Below are 27,384 nucleotides of genomic sequence, written 5' to 3' on the forward strand. Positions count from 1 at the left end.
CGGGGTACGCCGCTATGGTTCATCGGTGGGCGTCTTATGGGCGGCTAGGTCGGCCAGGTCAGATCATGTGCCAAGCCGATCCAGGTCAGCCAGGCCGCGCCAGGTCGTGCGCAGGCCGCCCGTAGCCCGTGTGCAGGTCGCGTCAGGCCAGCTAGACCGGTGCCCGGGTGGGATACCAACTTGGTAAGTTGTTGCCTGGGTGTTTGCCTAGTTGTCACGAGGTGCCACATGTCGCAATTTCACTGGAGGGCCAAATCTGCCCTCATCAATTGCCCCCCACTCCCGAGCTGAGAGTAACTCAGCGAAGGGATTAGATTTCTTTTGGCCCATAAGTTGACGAGCTAGTAAGTGTTGATCCAATTCCTTAGGCTTTGGGAGCTTCCTGTATGTGGCGAGCTGCCAGTAAGGCGAGGGGGTCTCCGCTAGTTCAGTAGTGTAGCCCTTAGGCTCTGGGGCAACTTATAGTTCACTTTTGCTGATTTTGCTCATGCTGAGGAAGCGACTGGATATTTAGCAATAGTGTGGACCGTAGGCTTTGAGAGTGACTCGTAGTCTACTCTTCTTTGACTTTTGCCCGTGCCGGAGAGGCGACCGGGCCTTAAGCAGTAATGTGGCCCGAATGCTTTGGGAGTGACTCGTAGTTTACTCTTTTTTGACTTTCCCGTGCCGGAGAGGTGACCGGGTCTTAAGCAGTAATGTGGCCCGTAGGCTTTGGGAGTGACTTGTAGTCTACTCTTTTTTGACTTTGCCCGTGCCGGAGAGGCGACCGGGTCTTAAGCAATAATGTGGCCCGTAGGCTTTGCCTGTGAGGTGTCGAGCTATAATTGTGTTGCATCAGCTTCGTAATGTTGGTCATCCACTCCTACAAGAAGCTACTAGGAGCTCGACCTTCGGGGGCAGCACTACTAACTTTAGGTCGCCAGCTCACACGGGAGCCTTGGAAGGCTCGACCAGTAAGGGTGCCTATGTAGTCTGTTGGCCGTCAACTCCCGCGGAAGCCACGAAGAGCTCATCTTTGTAGGGGGGACCTTGCGGAGAGGACTGATGAGGCATTATCTGAATTGAAAGTAAGGTTGGTAGAGCTACTTAGTCTGTTAGCTCCCTGCATAGTCTTTGAGTTCATAAAAAATGTAAACTATAAAGCGATAGCTTCAATTTCTAAAAAGTGAGGACTTAGCTTTGGTAAGATGAGAACTTAGCTTTTGTAGGATGAGAACTTAGCTTTTTGTAGCGTGTTCCCACAGACGGCGCCAATTGATGTAACCGTTTCTGGTCACGTACCATTTTTTGTGATGTATACTTTTTTTTGGCTAAGTACCTCGTTATTTGACACGGTGGTGACGTGCCTTGGTGATGAGCTACTTGGTGGCGAACTCCCTGGGGGAGAACTACCTGGTGGCGAGCTCCCTGGTGGAGAGCTACTTGGTGACGAACTGCTTGGTGGCGAACTGCCCGGTGGCGAGTTCCCTAGTGGAGAGCTACTTGGTGACGAACTGCCTGGTGGCGAACTGCCTGGTGGCGAGCTGCCTGGTGGTGAACTGCCTGGTGTCGAACTGCCTGGTGGCGAACTCCCTGGTGGCGAACTGCCTGGTGGCGAACTACCTGGTGGTGAACTCCCAGGTGGCGAGCTCCCTGGTGGCGAACTGCCTGGTGGCGAGCTGCCTGGTGGCGAACTGCCTGGTGGCGAACTGCTTGGTGGTGAACTGCCTGGTTGCGAGCTCCCTGGTGGACTCATCATTTGACCTGCTCTTAGGCGGCCTGCAACTCAGGGGATGGTGGAGCTCCCTGGTTCAGCGCAACCCGATTACCCTCTGCATGAGGTGATTTCCTCTCCTTTGTAGGCGGCGGGAGCTGAGGGACCTGCGAGAACTGAATCAGAGGACCCGGGGGTATTTTCCCGGCGAGGACTCTCCGATGCCTAAGTTAGCATTCTGATTACAGAGAGCTTGGAGAGAAATGAGAGAGCTAGAGGGCAGGGGTTACCATCCCTTTTCCCCTCCTCCCCCCCTTTGGGGGGTGAGGTCTTTATATACCGGAGTCCTTGCGGGTTAGGTGGGTGAAAAGCCTCCAAACGGTAAGACTCGTCACATCCCGTCCGAACCAGGGTACGGTGGTGAACTCCTTGAGGTCGTCAGGCTGGTGCTTGTGTCAGGCGGCCAGGTCGGCGCTTCGGCCAGGTTGTCAGGGCAGCGCCTGCGTCAGTGGGCGGGTCGGTGTCTGGGCCAGATTGTCAGGTCGATGCCTGTGTCAGTCGGCGGGTCGGTGTCCAGGCCGAGTTGTCAGGTAGGAGATCTTCCTGCGATACGCCAAACTACTCCTGTACTGAGCTACCCTACAAGGGGCGACTGGGGGAGCTACGCCGAGCTGCTTGTGGCGAGCTCTGCTGAGCTACCTGGCTCCTTGGTGAGCTCTTTGGTGAGCTATCGAGCTCCTTGGCGAGCTCCTTGGTGAGCTACCGAGCTCGCGGGGTACGCCGCTATGGTTCATCGGTGGGCGTCTTATGGGCGGCTAGGTTGGCCAGCTCAGATCATGTGCCAAGCCGATCCAGGTTGGCCAGGTCGCGCGCAGGCCGCCCGTAGCCCGCGTGCAGGTCACGCCAGGCCGGCCAGACTGGTGCCCGGGTGGGATACCAACTTGGTAAGTTGTTGCCTGGGTGTTTGCCTAGTTGTCACGAGGTGCCACGTGTCACAATTTCACTGGAGGGCAAAATCTACCCTCATGAAATACCTACCTCATTATTCTCCCCATGAGAAGAAACCCTATGATAGTAGGGCACATCCTCAAAGAATGTAATATCTATAAACATAAATCGTTTTCCAGAAACAGGCTCATAACAACAATACCCCTTTTGATTTTGTGCATACCCAAGGAAGATACATTTGGAAGCTTTGCGATCAAATTTGGAGCGTTGAGTTTTAAGGATTTGAACAAAGCAAGTACACCCAAAGGTTTTAAGGGGAATAATGAATAGTCATTGTTTGGATACAAGAGGTTAAATGGTGTTTTTATGTCTAAAACCCATGAAGGGATTCAGTTAATAAGGTATACAATTGTGCGGATAGCATCCTCCCAAAAACGTATGGGGAAATTAGACTTTAACATGATGCTTCTGGCTACCTCAAAGATATATCTGTTCTTTCTTTCAATAACCCCATTTTTCTAGGGTGTACGAGGATAAATACTCTAATGGATAACAGCATGATTAAGGAAAAATGAGGCCATGGGTTTTGAAAAATACTCCTTGGCATTATCGTATATGAGAATTTTGATCCTAATTCCAAATTGGGTCGGTACCATATGATGGAAAGCCTAACTCAGAGTAGGGACCTCATCTTGAGAGTGCATAAGGTAAACCCATGAGAAACGAGTTCATCAACAAACAACAAGAAGTATCTGTACCTCCCTTAGCAGCAATATGATATGGTTTCCGAACATCTGCATGCACAATTTTGAAAGGAACATTGCTTTTTTTATTGCTCAAAGAATAAATTGATCTACAATGCTTTGCAAGTTCATAGCTCTCACACCTCAAACTAGACACTTGGTCTAATTTAAAAAAAAGAATTAGGAAGTTGACTCTTCAAAGACCCAAAAGATAAATGACCTAATTGATTATGCCAAAGTATAATTTGACTTACGGACTAAGAAACAAATAACCTCCCAACTTCATTGTCCTTCCCCTTGTGGATGTTTAAGCAGATAGACTCTATTCGTCTCATGGCCAATCTCAATCACTTTTCTTGTCTCAAGATCTTGAAAAACACAACAATTAGGGAAAAAGGTCACTGAACAATTATGATTCTTATTAATACTACTAACTAAAAGCAGGTTAGCACTAAGTTTAGGAACATGTAGAACTGAGGATAGGGAGATGACATAAGACGATCTAATGTCTCCCTTGCCAGAAATAGGAACAAGAGAGCCATAAATAATAGATACTTTCTCTCTACCATAAGATAGACATTTTTGGTAAATAAGGTTGACAAACTAGTCATATGATTAGATGTACTTGAATCTATTAATCAAAAAGGTCTAGTGTTACCTGGGGCTGATGCATGATATATTGTAACTCTTGTACCTGAGTGAGCAAAGGCTGAAGTGGGAGTAACAAATGCAATAGCTGGTGGCTGAGATGGGGATCCAAAAGTACCAACTTCACTCTCCAATTGTGTCAAGGAAGCTCAGACAACAGTTAAGGCATCTAGGGATGTGCTCCTTGTGCTAGAAGATGATGCACTATCAATAGTAAAATCCACATTGGCATTTCCCTTCTTATTTTTGAGACTTACTAGAATATAATGAGGGTACAACTTCCAACAAGTGTCCCTAATATATTTTAGCTTCTTACAATGATCACAAAATATATCCCTTTCATCTTCTTTCATTTCCCTTTCTTGTCTCCCCCAATTTTTGGTTTTGTTAATGCTAAGGTTGACTCCATAAGTTGAAACTGTAACATAACTTTTCTCCTACTCTCTTCATTGTGCATTAATGAATAGGCTTGAGACAATGCCACACTCACCCTGGTAATTAGTTGTTGTCTTACAATGTTAAAATTTGAATTCGGATTGGCTAGGAACTCAAACACTCTATTTGTTTCAATGAACTTGCTATATGTTGTTGCATTTTTCTAACTTTCCTACTCAATTGTTTCAAAATGGTTAATTTCATGGCACAGAGATTTTAAAGTAGCAAAGTAAAATGAGATTGGCTTCTTCCCTTACTTGAGATTATTTACTTCACACTTCAGCTCATAAGCTTTAGCAACATTAGGGGTTGAGAGTATGTCTCTTTCATATTGTTTCAAATCTCCTTAACTATTTTTACCTATAAGTAGTTTTGACTAATGTGAGACTGCATAGAACTGCACAGCCAAGTCACCAACAAATAGTTTTCTTGAACCCATTTAGCATGTGATGTCTCTTACTTGGCTAGCCTCTTTGTATCCCCAGACACATAGCCTAATTTACCTCTACCTCCAATGGCCATCATAACTAATTGGGCCCATTCCAAGTAATTGGTTCCATCAAACCTAACAGTAATAATCTGAAAAAGAGCTTTCAGTCGTGTTTCCAACCCCCATAAAACTTTTCCCTTGAGTCTTTAACTCATTTCCAACCTTCTCCATTTTATATAAAATACTAACAAGTCAAAACTTCAAGAAGGAAACCTAGAATTGCCTTCTTTTTATACAAAAAACCCTAATCAATTGAAATTAATCACCTAGAAATCATTCATAATCAATAACAGTCATCCATAAATCATTCACAATCAACAATAATCTTCCAAAAATCATCCACAATCAAAGACACCACCCAAAAATTATTCACAATCAGAATAACAAGCTTGGGAGCTGAAAACTGATCGTAGGGTTTGAAAAAACCCTAGAGAAAATAATAGGGAAGACAAATCTGTCAATTGCTGCTTCCAGAATGATTTAAACTGCTTCTAATCAAGTTGGTCTCAGTAAAAAAGGAAGCTATCTCAGAAGAAAACTAATCGCCACCTTGAATCTTTAGTTTAAACCCTAATCTTGAACTTACCTGTTTTATATAATCCTTCCTAGTGATCGGGCAATCTCTAAAGGTCTTGCAATCCCTTTGGTAGCAACTAAAGACTCCAACAACCTCCAAGAATCAGGCGATGATGCAGAACTTCCAGTCCTAGGAAGTTCTTATGCAGCCTACTAGATCAAGCTCACATGAGAACCCAAATTTTCCGTAGGTTGGCTTAGATACCAATTTGATTAAAGGAAACTAAAAACTTTTTGTTATGTCTGGCCACCCCACCAATCTATTTATATATTTGTATTTTAAAACATTAGTGGAATTCCACTAATATCTCTGCTACCTACGTAAGAAACAAAAACATATAAATTTGGCCTAACTACCATAACTACCATTAAAATAACATGAAATAACATAAAGATATGAACACAAAAAATAAAGTGGGACCATACACTGACAACTATCTCTACAAGAACCAGCATAGAAATCGAGTGGTGGTGAATGGTGATGGTGGGAGCATGTTAGATATCGGTTATCAGAGACACTCAATGTACAAGTAGAGACATTATTGAAACTTTTGATATGTTGGGTTTTATTTTGAAAATTTAAAGAATAGAGGATAAATTCAACATTTTGTTGTTTTTGTGAAATTTTAATGGTGATGTCAATTGTTAGAAAACTTCGGAATATTTTAAGGGATTTTGCAAACATTAGGGATATAGTTAGTACATTTCTTTAAACTTAGTAGTTTAAGAAATTTCCCCTTTCTTTTTTTGGTTAAAAAAGGAACTTGAATTCTGTTACTCGTTATCTTGCTCATAGGGATTTTAGCCTTGTATGTTCTGTTTGGTTTGTGGGAAGATTTGGGTGGGATAGGATGAAAAAGTTTGAATTTTTCACTTTACATTGTTTGGTTGTACAAAAGAAAATAATGGGAAAATTCCTCTTTCCATGTTTGTTTTGTGGGAAAAAACAAATCTCATCGAGGAAGATAGATAGGAGGAAAAAAACAAGTATGATTGAGGAAGATAGATTTGAACCCCTCTCCCAAATCTTCGTATCATCCCCAAAGTCAATGGTTTCAATCTGCAAAAATTGGATAAAAAGGTTAGATCTAGGAACCCAATGACTAAATGTTAGATCCGATTGACAAAAATGTTAGTTTTACATATGGAAATCCCACTTAGTTTTACAATTTAGTTTAACGACAAAGAATGCTTTGACTAAATGTTAGTCTTATAGTTGTAAAAATGTTAGCTATTAGTTTTGCATATTTGTAAAAATGTTAGTTTTATTGATGAAAATGTTAGATCTAGAAACTTAATTAATAATCATGTCATTCTTAGTTTATAGATAGAGGTCCCATCACATCAATGACATTTATGGATCCATGGAAGCTGTTACTCTATTAGTTTCGCCGGTTGGTAGACATGGGAAAAAATGAAAATGAAAGAAATGGAGGTTGCTAGAATGGAGTTTCACTTCGACCAAACCTTCACCAAAGACATTAAAGGGATGAGAAAGAAAGAAGAACGAACCAAAAAACAAAATGAAGTAGGGGATGGATCTAATCTACTCTTACCTTTAAATGAAATGGCCAGAGAAATCGCCGGAGATCCTACCATTGGGATGGGTAGAGGTTGGAGAAGAAGAGTCTCTCAAGGCTCTCTACTCTGACAAGACCTGAAATATTTTCTTAGCAGAGTTCTCACTAAAGTCACAATGTTTTAGTGTGACTCCACCTACTTGATTTTGGAATCCCACATCCCACATTTTCTCTATCCCATCCCCCTATTTTCCTCAAAACAAATAAATCAAAATAGGGTGTAATACAATTCACAAGTCAAAGAGAGTCACACTAAACGCTTAGTTTGTAAAGAATACAAATATAAATATATATGTTGCAAATATGTAAAAAATAATATAAAATATAAGGTTTTGCAATTTACATATATATGCATTTGTACTCTTTCCAAACTAAGCCTAATCAATTCACTCTGGACAAATAAAGCATTGCTACATGTATTTTACCATTTCCCAACAGCAAAAGTAGAGAAACCCTAGCCTGGGGTTTAAGCAGCAGCCAGGAACTCCCTCCTCATTTTGCCTATGTATATGGTGTTTTCAAATTTCAACTATGATTTTGCACTTCTCACTTTCCAGTTTCGCGCACCCAAAATCCAATTCTTGTTTTCCAAACCAGCCTTTCTTTGTTCCACGATCGTTCGGTTTAATCCCGCCATCAAAGACACAGTGAAGCACCCAAGCTCGCACAACCAGTGGAATATCTCGACCCTTTAATCCACTTTAGGGTTGATTTTTTGCTGTTTGATATTGGGCTTTCTGCGGTGCATATTAAAGTGAAAATCGAAGAAAGCCACGAAGAAACTGGCCTAGGGAATCAAGTGGTGGACAGAGATGGGACGGGAATGCCTGAAAGAGTTCTTTCCGAGGAGGTAGGAAATTTGGGTTGTTTAATTGAGGAGGGAATGGAGATGGTTAGTTTGGTTGGAGCTCTGGACGGTGCCGTTCTTGGTGATCTTGATCAAATTTCAGTAAATACGTGAGGCATCGGAAGCGTTGGATGCTTTGAATGAGAAGAAATTAAGTGACCCAGCGAAAGTTCTGAAGAGTGTTAAAGAGGAGGAGATGTCAAATCTCAAAGGAGTCGAGGCCTGCGTAGGTACTTTGATGGCTGATTTGGCAAATACAGAACATGTTACTAGTAAGAGCGACAAGGAGTGTTCTGAGAAAATCAGTGATGAGGAAGACGATGATTGTTCCGAGTCTGTTGGCGACACTTCTTCATCATCACTTTCCTCTAGTTCTTCGAGAAGTGAGGAGGAAGAGACAAACTGTTGACGATGAAGAAGTTGAGATAAAGGATGCAGATGGAGAAGAGATGGTTGGTTGGAGCGATGATGATGGTGAGGGTGTTATAACTCCACCTATAAAGTCTAAGAACGAGGTTGAGGTAAGACATGGCGGCTTTTATGGTCTTTATTTTTATATCAAACAGAAAATAGTCATGTATGTGTTTTATATTTTGTTTCGATTTATATTCTTTAGTGCTACTGAATTCAAGTCCACTTCTGGAGTTTTTGAATTGGAGCTGGCAGTTACCAAATTCCACTGAGTCGTAGTTGGGGAACTGGATTATTGATTCTCGTTATTCCAATTGAATAATTAATTAACTGAGAATATGACGTCTATTCTCTATTGTGTGTTAAGCATAAGAAGAATATTTTATACATCATTCTTATGAGGACTGTAACATGTTGCTCTCCTATTGGATTGGACTGTTCGACTCTTCAGAGTCTTGGTGTACTCAATATGTACCAAGGTATAATGGCTTTTCTGAGTTGCTCATATAGACTGGTGCTATTAATATCTTGCTTGACTTGGATACTAAAAATCTTTGGAACCTGAAAGCTCAAAGTATGATAATTTTGAGAGAGAAGTTATTCTTAAGATGAAAAAGAAAATAATTCTTTAGAGATCATGATATACATCATTGATCAAAAAAGAATGTATATCTTGAATTTTCTTACTGGATGACTCTTAGATTATGGTTATGGAGGTAACAGCTTAACACTTAAAAACCAAAGAGCTGTATATATATAATACAATTACATCATAAAGAATGATCTATATGTACCAAAAATAGAGAAGAAACAGCACAATTTCTATTACTTAAACCTTTATGGATGATGCATGTCTCTTTCTGATCATTTTCAACATGCATTTCCTTAATTTCGTGTCTTTATATAGGCTGTTTTTGGAATTCAAGATTGAAGATTTCTTCAGAGCTTGGGGTACCATCGCTGCATCCTCAACTACAAAACAAAGATCTGTTGAGGTTTAGGGTCCTCCAATAAATGGTTGGGAGAAACTGAATTTTGATGGGAGCTGTTTGGGTAACCCAGGCCCCTCAGGTATTGTGGGAGTCATTAGGGATGAAGAGGGGAACATAATTGCTTTATACTCTGGCCCTGTGGAGCCAGGTGATGTGGCAAGATTAGAGTTTTTGGCTGCAGTTTTTGGGGTTGAGAAGGCAAAATAACTGGGTATTAGTAGGCTGAATGAATTCAGAAAGTTCAAATGGCTGTCATAGGACATGTTAATCCAAGTAAAATGGGTGAGGACTGCTAATAGCTTGGCAGATAGCTTAGCCAAGCAAGGGGTACAAAGAACACAAATTTTTTCTGTGTTGCTGATCAATATAAAAATATATAGCATATTTCATTTCTGTATTAAGATTAGCCATTTGGTAACTGCGATGCTAGTTGATGCTTCAGATGCATAGCTATATACAAATGAAGAATGTGTTAGGACCTTGGAAACAAAAGTGAATTATTAATATTGATTTATTTTCTTTGGCATATTGCTAGTCAATCAATACTTACGGGATTCTTAACAAATTATTTTGCAGAAACTCCCTGAAGTTCCTCCAGTGGATGTTGCCTTGGAACCACATAATCAGATCCTGCCTGTTGGAGTTATTTTATCAGTAAATTCATATAACCTAGGAACACTTTCTTGATTGAGAAAAATGTTATAGTCATGGCTTCACACGCTTATAATGTTGTATGGGCCATACAAGAAGTCTTCATGCTTATTGACCTGTGTGGTAATGAAATCCAGCAGGTAGTTCATTCAACTTACAATATATTTGCCCCCCTTGAAGGGGGAAAGGGAAATGAAAATCATCAGTCAGATGATTTTTTTTTCCAGTCATCAGTCTGATGGTCCTTCATATCTAAACAATGGATTTATAATAATCAGTTCAAAGTAATGATTATTTTTTAGGTTTGACCAAAATCATCTTTCTATTGTTCCATACCAGTTCACTTCTCCCAATTCATTGATGGTTTTACACCTTTTCAGATTATTGGTGCCAAAGTCGTTGAAGGAACTGAAAAGAACAACCCTCTTAATGAAGGCTCCATTCTCTGGATTACTGAAACTCGATTGCCATTAGGACTGGCAGATGAAATATTTGGACCTGTCAAGAACCCTTACTATGTTGTACGATACAATTTAGACAAGGAGGTCCCAGATGGAATTAGTCAAGGCACCCCTGTATCATTTGTTGAGGAGTTTGCCAACCATGTTCTCAATGAAAAAAATCTGTACAAGAAAGGTTATGATACATCTGGTGAGAATAATGAAGTCTTTGATGAAGCCGAGTTCTCTGATGATCAAAGGAGGCTGAGTGCAAGAGAATGCAAAGGATGGCAAAGTGGAGTGCAGATGATCAGAAATGCAGAAACTTTGATTTTGCTGATAAGAAGAAATCTCAACACAAGGACAGGGCCTGGAAGAGCAACAAGCTTCCAGTTTCTCCAGCACTATCTGTAGGTCAGCCATCACAAATTCCAAATCAGTTCCGTACACCACCTCTTGCAGCACCATTTGGTTGTGATAGTTGTGCTTGCTTGCCTGGTACAGCACAAGACAATGCTAGTTTGCCTGTTATTGTTCATCCTGTGCCACAGTTGTTGCAGGCAGATTGTACACCTCAGCAGTTGTTGGAACCTTCCAATGGGCTTTGGCCAAATGGGATGCCATGTCAGTAGCATCTTAATGGATTTCCAATTAATGGGATGCCATGCCATCATCAACAACAGATGCTTACGAGTTTCCCAAATGGAATACCAGTTCAGCGGCAGTTTGATCTTAATCAGATGCTATTGCCTAATGTATCCATGCCCTCTGGTCCTTCAAATTCCTTTGCAGGTCCCACATCAGCACCTTGGCCAGGGGTCATATGCCAGAATGGATTTAGCCAGGCACCATTTGGAATAGTATTACAGAACCAGCATTTACAACCATATATAAATATGAGCGAACAAGGAGGCTTGTCCAATAACTCATGTACTGGACGAGGTTATGGACCTGCTGTTATTCAGGGCAACTTTACAGCTCCAGTGCAATTTAATCACATATCAACTTCCAATTGTAGGAGAAAATCATACCGTGCGGCGGAGATTGTTTTGAAGGTGGGAGGGGTCGGAGACAATCTGGGTGAGGACTGACTTATTTTTATGCTTTATGCTTCCGTGCATTTTCAAACTGTAAAATACTTACCTCCCCCCCCCTCTTAGTGTTTCCCCCAAACAAGAGATCTGTCTTTTCTCCTGTGTTATCTATAGCAGTTACTATTTTTCTTCAATGGTGTTGTAATGATTTTCATATTTATCCACAACCTATATGTAATAATTGGAATTGTTCCATTTCAGCAATTGTCTTGGACACCAAGAGCATATTACATGGTAAAATTTATGCTCCCTTGGTGCAGCCTCTTTGACTAGGTTGTGCATCGTTTATTGCAAGAGAAAGCTGTTGTATACAACGAATCCATTGTAATTACACTTTATGGAATATAAATTATGGTATAGAAGAGCTTAGCAACAACTTTATGATTGCCTTTTCTTTTCAACTTTGGCTGCTTGTAATTAGATATTGCTAATTTGGTTCCAAGTTTGTGCCATGAAGCAATGCTTATAATGGTCTTTCCATCACACAGTTTAATTTCTTCAATCTATTACTTCAATGTTGTCATGTTACACCGATTTAGGCACACTTCAATGACTTCATTCCATTTCTTGTTAATACATATGTTCTATGGTACAGATGTAGATCAGGTTGTCAATCAGTAATAGATGTTTAGACAGGATTCAAACAATTAGCGATTACTGAGTTCATTGAGTCTAAAAAAAACCAGGTAAGTTTATGACATGCAGACAACAATGCTGTTCAAGTTGGAGCTGGGATATTGTGATCATGGTGACCAAAGACTTGGTTCAGAATCATGGCTAATCTCACTCCACCCTGTGCAATCCTTTTGGTGACAATTGGCAGCCTTGAATTAAAATAATCATCTGCAAAATACACACAGGGAACGCTTTTATTTACCCAAAAGCAATCCAGGTTCCAGAAACCATACATCTTAGAGGATTTTATGGTTAGGATGATGGACATACCTGCTAGAGTTTCACCCGGCGTGATGCCCTCCTCATAGCCCCATTTGCAAGCCAAGTTTATGCTTTCTGTAGCATATCTGCATGTGTATATGAAGAATACTGATAATGAGAACCTCAATTACTTGGTGTCTTAATTTTCAGAACAGAGAGATCTTAACATAGGATCTAATGGTTATTTGAATGACTACACTCACTTCTTTGTACAGGAGAAGAGGTCATCACAGTCTTCCCAAGACGTAATATCATCTGACCAGATTCCCTTTGTAGTATCAACAGAAACACCATAAACATCACTTGCTTTTTATCTTGTGATAACTGAAACAAAATAGAAAGGCAGAAACGAAGAAACAAGCATTTCAAGTTTTAAGGAAGACTTTGAGTTTCTCTTACATTAGTGAAGTTCTTCTGTATGTCTTCAAGAAGATGTCCATGTCCTTGTCATAGAAGTCCTTGAGAGCAGTCAGAATTATTCCCTGTTCCAGACCTGCACACAGGAAGATCATATTAGTTACAATCTGGAGGCATATGAATGAATAATACTTCTAAACGACAGTGAAATTTCTCAAAATTTGGGTTCCCATACGGGAAATTGACATTATATATGAAAAAAATATATTGGATGGATTTAGTTTAGTCAAAATTTGAAAATATTATTTAAATTAAAATTAAAAATATTATAAAAATACTGAAACTACTAATACAACAATCAAAATTTGTAGAAAATACTGAAATTACAAGAATTTTAATGGCTAAAATTCCCCAATTTTAGAATTTCGCTTCAGAGCATGGTTTTGAGGTTTGGAATACCTACTTTGAATTGTGAATTGATTAAGAAGTGAATTAATTTCTGCTTGTAGCGCTTGCCCATGATCGATTGTGTGCATATTTAAATTTTAAAATGCGAAGTTACAAAGCACAAGAGGAATCAAGAGGTCATACATTATCCTTAATTACCAAGCAAATAAAGGAACATGGTTCTAGGTAACTTACATGATGCAGATTAGATTTATGCCTAAACCAGTGTAACTGTATAGTATTCCCGCCTTCAGCACTTGTGAATCCTACATGCATTGGCTGAAAACCGACAAGTTAGATTGATGTTGCAAATCAGAGAGCCAAAATAACAAGAAACATCTGTAGATGACCAGTTGACCACCATACCTGATGGATATCTCCCATGAAGTGTGATAAGAACAACAGGGCTTCAGTCATATTATCTGCAAGAGAGAAGGGAAGAAAAAGGAAAACACCCAGCTCGAAATCAGAGAAACAAACAAATTTACCCAGAAATACAGAAGACTGAAGAGATCCCAGGAGGTCTGGCTTCCTTACATCGACGATCTGAGGATCCGTGCCGATAATGCAGGAGTTGAGTGGTGAAGTTTTGAACAGCACCCGCGACACACATTCTTCCCTTCACTCCATGTTGGTCGTGACAATCCCCTGTCCATGTGTAATACGTCATTACTGCATTAATTTGCACGCAGAAAGAAGAAGAGCATTATAGTTGTATCACATACTTGAATAATCGAAGGAACAAGCGTGGTCTGGCGTATCAATGAAATGAAGAGGACTTGTCCAGCGATACCTGTACCAGTGGCGGATTTGATCGGGCCACGTACAAAGGGATGACAAGTCGCCACTGGCATAATCAGGTAGCAAATTTTCGACGGCATGTGCTGCTTCAGCCTCTAGAAGATCCTTTACGCCCAAGCCAACAGCTATTGTTAGTTAATGGTATATTCAAGAATCAAGAGTTGCTGCGGAGTGCTGAACTGCTGATGATAGATGGAAACCGAATAGAGTAATAGACTAGACCCCGCTGGATTAGCTGCACGCCATGGCTGTGTAGCGGGCTGTAACACCCAACTCCCAGCCGTAAAACATAAAACCCTATGCTATGCTATTCAATCTCTCACTTGGCGCCATCGTGTCACGGGGCTAATCGACGGGGCCCCGTGCGGCGCTCGATTGGGGTCGAGAAAGCCTACAAATGCAAGCAACAACACACAAAAGGAAATAAGAGTGCACACAAATTAGACAAAAGGCAACTTGTATTGCATTAATCAGTGGTAAGCACAAGCACACAGTACAGTGTCGAGGGGATCTCGTGCTTAACCTTTACACGCTTATGAGCTCACTCGACTACCTACCTCCCCTCAAAGAGTACGTTAAGCTTTTGGGGGAGTGATAAAAGGATACATCAAAATACTGTACATTCATACTACTATTTACATAATTGCCATTGGCATTACCCCCCTTACAAAAAGAGTACAAGGACCCAACCCAAGACACTTAGATGGCGTGCTGATGGCGTTGATGGTGGCTGAACCGTCATAGTCTCCCCTACTCAATTCAATCTTCATCCTCGAAGATTCTTCCTCAGGTACTCGTTCAGCTTCACTGCGAACGGAAGGAGGTCTTCTGCAAGCTCCCAAGTGTCTTCTTCTGTAGGTCCCTTCCACTTCACCAGGTACTCCCTTTCTAATGTTTGGGAGGATTGAGACAACCTATGGTTGAGGATGGAGTCAAGGGATCGGTTCTTGGGTGGTTGGTAGGATGGGTGTGGGCGTTGACTTTGGTTTCGAGAGGTGTCTTGGTTGTCGGCATGGTAGGGTTTAAGTTGGCTTCATGAAAGACAGGGTGTACTTTTAGCCATGGAGGTAGTTTGAGTCTGTAGGCTGAAGCTCCTACTTTGGCTAGGATTTCACAGGGTCCCTCATATTTTCTCACAAGCCCGGGATGAACTCTTCAAAAGAACCTAAGGCAATGGGTATGGAGTTTTACTAAGGCCAGGTCACCTACTTGGAAGTTCTCGGGTCGTCTACCCAAATCGGCCCATTTCTTCATTCTTCTATAGGCTTTCTCTAGGGAGGCTCGAGTGATGTCAAGGCATTCTTTCCATTCCCTGGTGAAAGTGAAGGCTCGAGGGCTTCTTCCCTGATGGTCGTTGACGATGCTGTGCGGACATCTTGGTAGTTGGCCGGTGATGACTTCAAAAGGACTTTGATTGGTGGAGGAGCTCTTCTGTGTGTTGACGGAGAACTGCGCAATGTCCAGCAACCGAACCCAATTCTTCTATGTAGCTTATACAAAATGGCGGATGTACTCTTCAAGGAGGGAGTTCATTCTCTCTGTCTGCCCATCTGACTCTGGATGGCTGCTGCTGGAGAAGTTCAAGTTCGAGCCAAGAAGCTTGAATAGCTCTGTCCAGAAAGCACTAGTGAATCGGGGATCCCGATCACTAACAATGTTCTGTGGGACTCCCCAATACTTCACCACGTGCTTGAAGAAAAGGTATGCCGTGTCTTCAGCTGAAAGGTGCTTTGGTGTTGGTGTGAAAGTGGCATACTTGGAAAATCTATCAACAACAACAATGATGGATGTATAGTCTCCCACTTTAGGAAGACCGCTGATGAAGTCCATGGAAACACTCTCCCAAGGTTGTGAGGGAGTTGGAAGAGGTTGTAGGAGTCCAAGAGGTTTGGCACGTTCGGGCTTGTCTTGCTGGCAAATCAGGCATGTCCTTGTGTATTCTCGAACATCTTGCTCCATATGAGGCCAATAGTAGGCATGTTGTAGAAGTGCCAAGGTACGCTGCCACCCAGGATGTCCTGCCCATAAGCTGTCATGACATTCACGTAGGAGAGTCTTCCTCAAGTCTTCAACTCTCGGCACAAATATCCGCCTTCCCTTTGTCAAAAGAAGGTCTTCTTCAACCCAAAACCGCCTAGTCTTCCCTTCACGAGCCGCTGTCAATAGGCTCTGAGCAATGGGGTCCTTCTGGAGTCCTTCCTTGATGAGCTTGATGAGGTCTAGTCTGATCTGGCTTTGAGAGGGACCTTCACCTGTGGATAGTGTTGCAAGCTCGGCCTTCCTGCTAAGTGCATCAGCAACCCTGTTCATCGGCCCTGGCTTGTACTCTAGAGTCATGTCAAACTCCGCTAAGAAATCTTGCCATCGAGCTTGCTTAGGGCTCAGCTTCTTCTGAGACTGAAAGTAACTAGTAGCTATGTTGTCAGTCTTGACCACGAACTTGGAGCCAAGCAGGTAGTGTCGCCATGTGCGGAGGCAGTGGACGATGGCTGTCATCTCCTTCTCTTGTACAGTGTACCTCCTCTCTGTATCATTCAATTTGCGGCTTTCAAAGGCGATGGGATGTCCTTCTTGCATCAAGACCCTGCTAATAGCAAAATCAGAAGCATCTGTGTGTAGCTCATACGACTTGCTTGGATCAGGCAAGTCGAGGACAGGTTCTGCTGAGACAGCTCTCTTCAAATCATCAAAAGCTGTTTGGCAACATTCACTCCAGGTCCACATACTAGTCTTCTTCAGTAAGTTGGTGAGGGCAGTGGCTCGTGCTGAGAATCCAGAGATGAATCTTCGATAGTAGTTCATGAGGCCAAGGAAGGAGCGAAGTTCGGTGACCCTGGTGGGCGGTGCCCAATCTTGAATGGCCTTGACTTTAGCTGGATCCATACTGATTGTGCCTGCTCGGATTATATGACCGAGGAAGGCCACCTCTTCTGTGGCGAAAGAACATTTCTCCTTCTTAACAAATAGGTTGTTGTCCCGCAAGACCTGTAAAACAGTGCAGAGGTGGTCAACATGTTCCTCCAAGGTTCTACTGTAGATTACAATATCATCAATATACACAACAACAAATTGGTCTAGGTAGGGATGAAATATTCTGTTCATCAATGTACAAAAGGTGGCTGGAGCATTGGTAAGCCCAAAGGGCATGACACGAAATTCAAAGGACCCATAACGGGTAACACAAGCTGTTTTGTGTTCATCTCCTTCAGCTATACGCACTTGATAGTATCCCGACCTCAGGTCTAGCTTGGTGAAGTACTTGGCCCTGCTGAGCTGGTCAAAGAGGTCGGCCATCAATGGTATGGGATATTTGTTCTTGATGGTGAGCTTGTTGAGAGCTCGGTAGTCAATACAGAGCCGAAGAGATCCATCATGCTTCTTCTGAAACAGGACTGATGCTCCAAAAGGGGCCTTAGAAGGCTGAATCAATCCAACATCCAACAACTCATTCAACTGTCTGTGTAGCTCGGCCAGCTCAGGAGGAGACATTCTGTATGGCGGGCGTGCCGGTGGTTTGGTTCCAGGCTCCAACTCAATCTTGTGATCAACTTCTCTCCTTGGGGGAAGCTTCTTCGGCAATGTGAGAGGCATGACGTCCTGGAATTCTTCTAGTGCCATTGTAATCACTGGCGGGATATGCTCGATTGGTGGATCAGGCAGGTCGGAGTCCACCAATGTGGCTAGGTAAGTGGTCTCTCCTTTCCGCACTCCATCCTTGAGTTGCAATGCTGAAAGCATCTTGGGGGTGGACGTGGTATCTGGCACAACTGGAACCATGCAAGGAGCCTGATCTTCAAATATGCACACTTTGTTGAGGAAGGGCATGGGCACCACCTTTACTTGAGTTAAGAAGTCCATGCCGAGAACAACCTGAAAATCATCCATGGGCACGACTGAGAGGTCTATCATCCCTTCCCAGTCACCAAGTTGCAAGACCACCCCATGAGCTACACCTTGTATGGGTTTGGCATTAGAGTTCACAGCCTTCAACCATCCGACTTCCTTGGTAGGTGCAAGTTCTACTCGGGATGCCTCCTCCATAGAGATAAAGTTGTGGGTAGCACCAGTATCCACCATGGCTCTTGTGGGCTTACCATTCAAGCGAATGTCTACATACATCAGTCCCTTCGGCTTGAACTTCGATGCTCCTTGCGGGCTCGTCTTCTTCTTTATTGCATTGAGTCTTCGTAGAGCCCCCATTCTTGTCTCCCCTGGTTCCTTCTCCTCCTCGCTATGCTCATCATCACTAAGCTTTGCAAGCAAGGCATTGAGCTTCCCCTAACTAGGATAATCCTTAGTCCAATTCTTTCCCTCAAAGATGAAGCATGGTGCCGGAGGTGTTCTCTTCACAAACTGGCCACCCCTGTATCCAGTGTCTCCTTCGGGTCTCCTGTAGAACTTAAAAGTGTTGGGTTTACTTGGCCCAGAGTCTCCCTTGGGCGCGTAGTAAGGTTTCCTATCACCTCCTATCTTGCCTACGCCCTGATATGAGTTGGGTTTGGGGCCATCTTTGCTTGGTCGCCTGTTGTCTACTAGTTGTTCAGCAATGGCCATGGCTGTGGCGAGGTCCTTCACACCTCGTCTCTAGAGTTCGAGCTCGGCCCATTGTTGTAGGCCGTCCATAAAGTTGAAGAGAAGGTCTTTGTCTAACATGTCCGTGATCTCGAGCGATAGTGCGGAGAACTCCTTCACGTACTCATGCAATGAGCCCGTGTGTTTTAGGTTCTTGAGCTTCTGACGGGCTTGGTACTCCACGTTCTCTGGATAGAACTGGTGCTTTATCTCGCTCTTGAACATGGACCAAGTATTAATGGAGCATAATCCTCACTCCGCATCGGCACATCTCCTGCGCCACCATAACATAGCAACATCAATAAGATACATAACAATAGTACGCACCTTGGCTGCCTCCTCGACGAGTTCGGCGACAGTGAAATATTGTTCCATTTGCCACAAGAAGTTGTCAAGCTCCCGGGCATCGCGGGTCCCTGCATATGAGGTAGGCTCGCGGACTTTGATCTTTGGAGGGGCTAGAGCAGCAGGTGTGCTGGCTGTACTGGCCATCAGCCTCTTCAGAAGGGTCACTTCGCCCTTCAAGTCTTCGAGCTGGATCTGTAGGCACTTCACCAGGTCTTCTAGTGGGTTATCTGGCCTGTTGGAACTGTCACCGGACTGGTCCTCCAATCTTTCCACGACCGATGCTATGGTCTCAAGGTTGATTTGAAGCTCATCCACACGGTCACGAGTTTCGCCAACCACTGCTTCACAGCGCATGATGCGCTTGTCCATGGTCGCAAGCCTGTCAACTGACTTGTCACGCTTGCTATGCTTTGAGCTGACGCCTTTGTCCTTGGGAGAGCTACCTCTACGCTCGTCCTCATCATAAACCAGTGAGATCCCTTCCTGGATCTCCTCTCGCGTGTCACGATTCTTCATCCGACTGGTGTTGTTGCGGGTTACGAAAGGGACTCGTTGCGCTTGACAACCGCTAGTGTCAACGAGGCTCTGATACCAACTGTCACAGGGCTAATAGACGGGGCCCCATGCGGCGCTCGATTGGGGTCGAGAAAGCCTACAAATGCAAGCAACAACACACAAAAGGAAACAAGAGTGCACACAAATTAGACAAAAGGCAACTTGTATTGCATTAATCAGTGGTAAGCACAAGCACACAGTACAGTGTCGAGGGGATCTCGTGCTTAACCTTTACATGCTTATGAGCTCACTCGACTACCTACCTCCCCTCAAAGAGTACGTTAAGCTTTTGGGGGAGTGACAAAAGGTACATCAAAATACTGTACATTCATACTACTATTTACATAATTGCCATTGGCATACCCCCCTTACAAAAAGAGTACAAGGACCCAACCCAAGACACTTAGATGGCGTACTGATGGCGTGCTGATGGCGCTGATGGTGGCTGAACCATCACAATCGGGCGTTCGTTATCATTGCTTAGAATCTATGAATGTAGGATTCAATCCCAGGTGGTCCGTCGAGAAGTAAAGAACTCATGATAAAAATTCCCCCAAACCCTAATATTAATAAAATAAGATTAAATTAATAAGATAATATCAATAATTATAAGATAATAAATGACAGTACTATAATAAAATATTAATATAATATAATTAACGTAATAATAAAATATTAACGTATTAATTATTAAATAATAAAATAATATTATAGAATATTAATAAATAATAATAATAATAATAATAACAGTAATAACAAAGTATTAATAAAATAATAAATATGTTAATACAAAATTGAAAATTTTCAGTTGATTCCAATTCCAACTCCAAATGAACTAAACAACAACAATTAAAATCCAATTCTGACTAAACCAAATAGGCATCAAGAATATGTGATTCTGATTCCACTTCTTGGGGATTCAGATTCTGATTCTGATCCTATCCACAAACCAAATGGACCCTAAATTCTTTTTTGTTTTAAATTAAAAGTTTGCTTCAAAAGAAGATTTACTTAAAAAAAATCATTCATCTAAATTAGTTTAGCACTTGGTTTGAAATGAAGAACACAAACCTATTTAAGAACATATATAAATAACATTTTAAATATATTTAATATATTACAGTTGGAGTTGGGGGCTTCACTCCTAATCCCCATCTTTATCCCTGATCGGGCATCTGAATTATCTTATTCCCATCTTGCCAAAGCAGTCTCTATACCTGAATTATCTTATTCCTATCCTTGTCATCCCTAAGCTGATGTGAACCCAAAGGCCGTCAATCTCCCCTTTTTTGCAATATTAATTACATATATATCAAAAGGATAAATTCATAGGCCTCACTGTAAAAATGCTGGCCTCATGTATTTAAATATTGACATGAAACCTTATCATTGGTTCTACACCCACCGAAAGCTAACGCGTGCAGCTAAAGGTAGCTGCCGCTTTTGCTAACTTTGTGGGCAATATTTGTTTGATTTCTTCGTTATTGACTTTGCCTCCTTCACTATAACAAAAAGGTAAATAAATAAATAAATAAAATCATTTTTTGTATTTGTCTTCTCCACCATAACAACGAGGAATCAGACGTTTGAATACCATCTACACCCCCTACATAACCATGAGAATTTGGTAAGAGTCTCAATGCCAACTACCAACTTAACACATACTTGCAGACTTCTTATACTTGTACGTTTTAGCCATCTAATTAAAAAAAAAGTTATAGAAGAAATTTTCTACATGCTTGATCAGGATGACATACTCATTGTTTAGCTGATCAAGGGTACTGAAAAATTCGTTTTTTATGTTTTTTAAGAAAACCAAAATCATACATACTGGTCAACAACCCCTAATACACATTTCTGCAGAAAATGAAAACAGAAATATTTGGTTATCCAAACAGAAGCCCAACCATTCAGCATTTTTGCGGGAAAGTAGCGACGATGATCTCTTGCCTATATATGCTACCATCAATACAACAGATAATGTTTACAATTCAAACGCTAGGAAGAAAGATCGCTTTAAACATGATGATCACAAGTGCGTGTTTTTTGTGCAATTCTCAACACCAATACAGACGGAGAAAGAGTGTTTTTTGAAACTCTCAGCAGAGTGCAGAAGTAATGAATAAAATGATGTATCATATTCTTTGCAGACACTTTCGCAAATGAGATCCACCCTATAAGTGGGTCCAGACCCTCTAAATTTTCCAGGTGGCAAGTTATGGGCCAAATATAAATTAAAATCAAAAAGAAAAAAACGTACAGGACAAATGTAATTGAATTACCTGCGCAATCCGGCATGTCATCATATGCCCTTCTTTGCTCCACGCCAGAGCTCCGGGCACCGGTATGTACCCAAAACCCACTAACAAGACAAATGTAAGTCCAGATAACGTTGCCGGAAGTACTCCGAACGGACCCATTCTTGACTTCCAAAGGTACAGCTTGGCTTGTTTTTATTTTTTTTCTTTTTCTGTTTAATAATCAATGGAACCATCAACCTATATATACACAAGATGATGAGAGATATCTATCGTGTCTTGAGTGCAAGTTTCATGTTTTCTACTTTTCCACGCTTTAGACTTTTGATTGTCCCAAAAGTAAGAAGCTCCAAAACCTCCAGCATTGAAGGAGGGAGCTAGCTATATATGATGGAGTACTCCTATGCCTAGGAGGAAAACTGTAGTTTGCCTTCTAATATTACAACTCCTTATCCCTACGAGAATATGTATCGGATCTATATAGAGTAGGGATCAATAGGTTGGAATATAATAAGAATAAAGAATAAAGCACCGTATTTTCAACATTTGTCTATATGATCTAAATATTAAGGAAACATCTATACTATATATCCTCGTCACTGTCCTGCAAAATTATCAAATTAATGTAGAGAGAGAGTGAGAAAGGAATGAGTGTTCCAAAAGGTTAGAGATTTTACGTAAGAGGTTTTTAAAATCCCCAAACGTATAATAATTGACCATTTAGGAGAAAAGGGCATATACTTAGAATATAGATATCCTTGAAAGCCCAAAAAGCAATAGAAACAAGGGAGAATGATGGTTCAATCCAGGGTCAGAATTTGTAGGCCTAAAGTACTCTTGGGGTAAGTGCCAGTTTGGAATTGATGCCAATTCACGAGTGGGCATTGGTGCATAGAGTGTGGGTTGTTGATATTTTGAATGTTTATAGCTCTGCAATGGAAATCAGAAATTTGCATTGGGCCTGTCCACACTTTTCCGTAAAAATAGTGGGGATATCTCTAACTGATAAACAATTATATATATAATAGTTTAGAAATTTTCTCTTTTTTTAAATTTTTTATTTTTTATTATATGTCATTTTTTAAACAACCAATGAGATACTCTCATTCCTCATAAAAATTACCAATTCTCTCTCTCTCTCTCTCTCTCTCTCTCACACACACACACACACACACACGCACACACACACACACACACGTTCCCAATAATCTAAATAACTAATGAATGACCCGTACTAAGTACTGGAAATCAGTAATATTAAATTTACATTATGAAATCAATAATGTTAAATTTATATTTATTAAATTTACATTATGAAATCAATAATGTTAAATTTATATTTATTAAATTTACATTATGAAATCAGTAATATTTTAATAATTAAGTACTGGAAATCAGTAATATTAAATTTACATTATGAAATCAATATGTTAAATTTCAATAAATATTTATTTCAAAAATAGTTGTTCAATAATTATTAAAATATGGGTAGGTTTCTTTTGTTATGATAAATAGAGAGTTAATGATTAACTGAGATTGATAGAATGTAGGCCGAAGTGTTTGTGGATAACCATTTTTACATTTTCTACATTTTTGTAGGAATGGATTGAAAATGGTGGTAATGGGTTGTGGGCTTTAGCAACAACTTCCTAGAAAATGCCACGTGTCTAGCTTTCTAGAAAAATGAGAAGGTCATGTGTTTGAATGCTGGGGGCTGTAGCTTGGTAGTGAGCGGTGGTTTTAATAGAAATTTCTCAGAAAATGCCACATGTTTAGCTTTCTAGAAAATGAAAATGCCACTTGTCTGAATGATGGTAGTGGGTTGTGGGCTTTAACAAACTTCTCAAAAAATGTCATGTGTCTAACCTTGAAAAAGCCATGTGTCTAAATGATGGGGTTGTAGCTTGAAAACCTTCATTTAATATATCTATATCTATACTACTAATAAAAGAGCAAATAGCCCCATTTTCTAGACTTTTCATTAGACATTTTTACCCCTTATCTAAATAACATACAACGAGCATAAAAAAGGGCATATATGTTCTTTACTCTCACTGCAAAAACTGCCCACTTATAAAATGCCCATGAATTGTAAAATAGTTTTGTCTTGGAGATACATGTTTACTAGTGTCACATGCAAATGCAGGTACATGTTTACTAGTGTGTGTATATATACATATATCATCTCAAAAAATTTCAACTAAACTACCTCCCTCATTATCCCCCACTTTTTCCTAAATTATCTCTAATTCCTATTTATCATCTCCCCCACTTTTTATCTATATCTATAAAAAGAGAATTTGAATTAAAAATTATTTAAATATTCTAACAAAATTATATAATAAAATATTTATTAAAAACACAAAAAAATAATTATAATCAATTTATAATATTCATATTAGTCATAATTTTATATTTCTACAAAATTCATTACAAAATTTTGTATTAACAATATAAATTATGATTTTCCAGATTATTCAATTTAAATGTTATTCAAATAATAAAAATTTAACACTAAAAAATAAAATATTATTTAAATATTTCAAGAACTAAATACCCTAAACAAAAAATAAAAAATAATAATAGCTAAATGGTTATATAACAAAATATTTAATATTAAGTAATAACTTTAATAGAAACAAAATTCAAATAACAAAAAAATTAAATATTTTATATATTTCTTAAATATTTAAATAACTAAATAATTTAACTAACAAAACATTTAACACAACTAGATTTTAAACAGTTAAAATAATGAAATTATGTAATAAATTTAAAAATTTTCTTAAAACTAGAAAAATATTTATAACATAATATTCAAATTAATAATAATTTAATATGTTACAAAATTAATAATGAAATTATGTAATAATAGTATAAATTATAATTTTATGGATAATTAAATTTAATAAATAATTAATATTTTCAAATTTAAATAATGAGATTATTTAAATAACTAAATATTATTGTAAATAACTAATTTCACTTATATTAATTAACAATTCTAGAAAATAACTTTCAAAAAAATAATATTTATTAATAATAATTGTAAAATCATAATTTATATTTAATATATATTAATATATACAAAAATTATATTTCTTGTATTTTAATTAATTATTTATTGTTTTTTGTTATAAATATAATTCCAATAATTATATATAAATCTATTTTTGTTTTTATCTAACAGAAAATTTTCAATAATTATTGGAGATTAAACTACAGTTGTTTAACTTTTGAAGTTTAATTTATTAAGCTTATTATATTTATTGTATTTTTGTTATAATTTATTAATTAATATTTATTAGAGATTAAATTATGTGAGATTACACTATTTATTGACGAAATTAATATATTTATTAGTATTTATTGTATTTTCATTATCAATATATTTTCAATAATTATGTACTTTTGCTATAAATTTTCAATCATTATTGGAGATTAAAATTTTATTATTTATTAGAGACATATTAGACTATTAATTTAGGTGAAATTAGGAGTGTTCTTGGATTGGTTCGGTTCGGTTGTAGGTTGTTTGGCTAACCAAATCAACCTGGCCAGGTTGGGGAGTTGGTCACCCGAAATTGACTGACCATTAGTGAAAACTAGACAACTTGGGTCTTGTTAGTTTGGGTTGATTTTTCAGTTCGGTCGGTTGGTTCAAAAGATTTAAACTTAAAAAAATTAAATTTATGATATAAAATATTTTAGACTAAGAAATATGAGATTTTCCACTTTCCCGCATTAAAAGATTATATGTGTTTCAACTTTCTGGCTTTTGAGTATTCTCTGGGCTGTTGCATTTGTCATAATTTTTCCTCTTTGTAAAAGTCTTCTCATAGCAAATTAAACAGAGAATACTACCTCAGAAACCTATACATAGATTTCCCTTCTTGAAAAGAAATGGAGGAGCATGAAACCTTCATTGAAGAAGAAAGGTCTTTTTTATCATCCGTTAACTAGTTGGCACATGTGAGAGTTAAACCGTTTAATGTTGATGTGGCGCATTATGACAAGATGTGCAGGAAAAATGTGCAAGTTGATTGTGTAGGAGATCTGGGCTCGATTTACAAATGGTCAAATCGAAACTAACCTAACTTGGTCGGGTTGGAAATTTGTTGAACCAAAGCCATTCAGAAATACTAGAAAACCAACTGGTTTCGATCATATTGGTTATTAAAAAGTTAAAATATAAAATAATTATATACTCTTATGTATTCTATTATTTAGCTTTCACTTAACAAATTAAAACCGTGCGATGCACAGGTCCCCGCTAGTGATATATATACATCTTTTGTAGGATTGACATGTTGAAAATGCTCATGCTTTCTTCCAGGGCTAACATAATTAGGCTGCATTTGGCATTCCTTATTTTAAGGACTTATCTCCTTTTTACACTTAAAAATTCGGTTTTTTTATGGGCATTATAACAGCAAAAAAGAGATAAATCATTAAAATAAAGAATGCCACATGCAACCTTATAAGTATTCTGTTTTTTAGTTCATTGAGTCTGATTTGCCTAGTTCATCAATAAGTTGTTCATTCAACGGGCTGGTGTGCATTGATATCAATAAGTTGTTCATCAACAGAAAAAAAGAGATAATTCGTTCATCAGTCATCTCAACCAAGGATTAAATATCAATAAGTTGGTATTCAAAATTGGGTATTAGTGTGCATTGATATCAATATATTCATGTGTATCTAGAAACACCGGTATGGAAAAATATGGATATTTTTATCCTTGGCATTCCTGGGTTCATGAACCAAATCATATAACTCATCAACTGGGGGATCATTTGTGAACAGATTTTATAGATCTATAAAACTACAAGATCTATTGTAGTTGAACAGATCTATAAAAACGAAATGTTGAAATATTTTACAGATTATAGAAATGATGAAAAAAAAACAGATGGATCTCTAAAAAAAATCAGATACAGAGATATGTTAAAGCAGGGGATATGTTAAACTACAAGATACAGGGAAAATGTTTTCAAATCTGTAAAACAATACAGATGGTATTGATAAAATGAAAATAGAAAAGAGATTTGGAAATGATCTTAATTTCAAGCAGTCCAAGGTCTTGCATAAGATGAAGGGGATCTGAGAATGAGCGAGGTTCTGAAACTTTGAACAAGAGGAAAACTACAAAAGCAACAAAAAAAAAAAAAAAACTAGATCAACATGTATTTTGCGAATGGAAAACTGGATCAGTGAGGTTCTTGAACCTCACTGATGACTTGATGTTCAGATCTCTATTTCTTAGCTCTCAAATCTCCAATGATGGGCACTCAGATCTCAGGCACTCGAACGCTCTCTGTTGTCTAGAAGTGGCCATCGACTTGGTGCTTAGATCTTAGATGTTGCGACACTTAGGGGGCATTCATTTTTTGGATTTTGAGAGGGGGGGAAGTTGGTAAGGGGATTTTGGTTTCCATTGACCAGGAATCCCATGTTCTTTTTTCATATTTATGTGGAGACCAGGGAAATACCCATTTCCTAGGTGAGTAAATAACTTTCCCCCATCAATACTTGAATGGGACAAAAATTCCCTTTTTAATA

At 39.4% G+C, this 27,384-nt stretch overlaps 2 protein-coding genes across 2 annotated transcripts; one reads left to right on the plus strand and one right to left on the minus strand.

Moving 5' to 3' along the window:
• Positions 1-7,487: 7,487 nt before the first annotated feature.
• Positions 7,488-11,924, plus strand: LOC104612587 (uncharacterized). The gene is made up of 3 exons (XM_010280047.3): positions 7,488-8,481; positions 9,940-10,017; positions 10,395-11,924. The coding sequence occupies exons 1-3, from the start codon at positions 8,224-8,226 to the stop codon at positions 10,866-10,868; spliced, it is 810 nt and encodes a 269-aa protein (XP_010278349.1). The 5' UTR covers positions 7,488-8,223; the 3' UTR covers positions 10,869-11,924.
• A 342-nt stretch (positions 11,925-12,266) lies between these two features.
• Positions 12,267-13,958, minus strand: LOC148803866 (endonuclease 1-like). Its single transcript, XM_088898205.1, has 4 exons — positions 13,787-13,958; positions 12,884-12,977; positions 12,494-12,570; positions 12,267-12,391 (listed from the first exon to the last, which is right to left on the minus strand). The coding sequence occupies exons 1-4, from the start codon at positions 13,956-13,958 to the stop codon at positions 12,267-12,269; spliced, it is 468 nt and encodes a 155-aa protein (XP_088754331.1).
• Between the last annotated feature and the right edge of the window lie 13,426 nt (positions 13,959-27,384).

Source organism: Nelumbo nucifera, chromosome 1, assembly GCF_055504915.1.
Source record: "Nelumbo nucifera cultivar China Antique chromosome 1, China Antique-T2T, whole genome shotgun sequence".
Taxonomy (NCBI): Eukaryota; Viridiplantae; Streptophyta; class Magnoliopsida; order Proteales; family Nelumbonaceae; genus Nelumbo; species Nelumbo nucifera.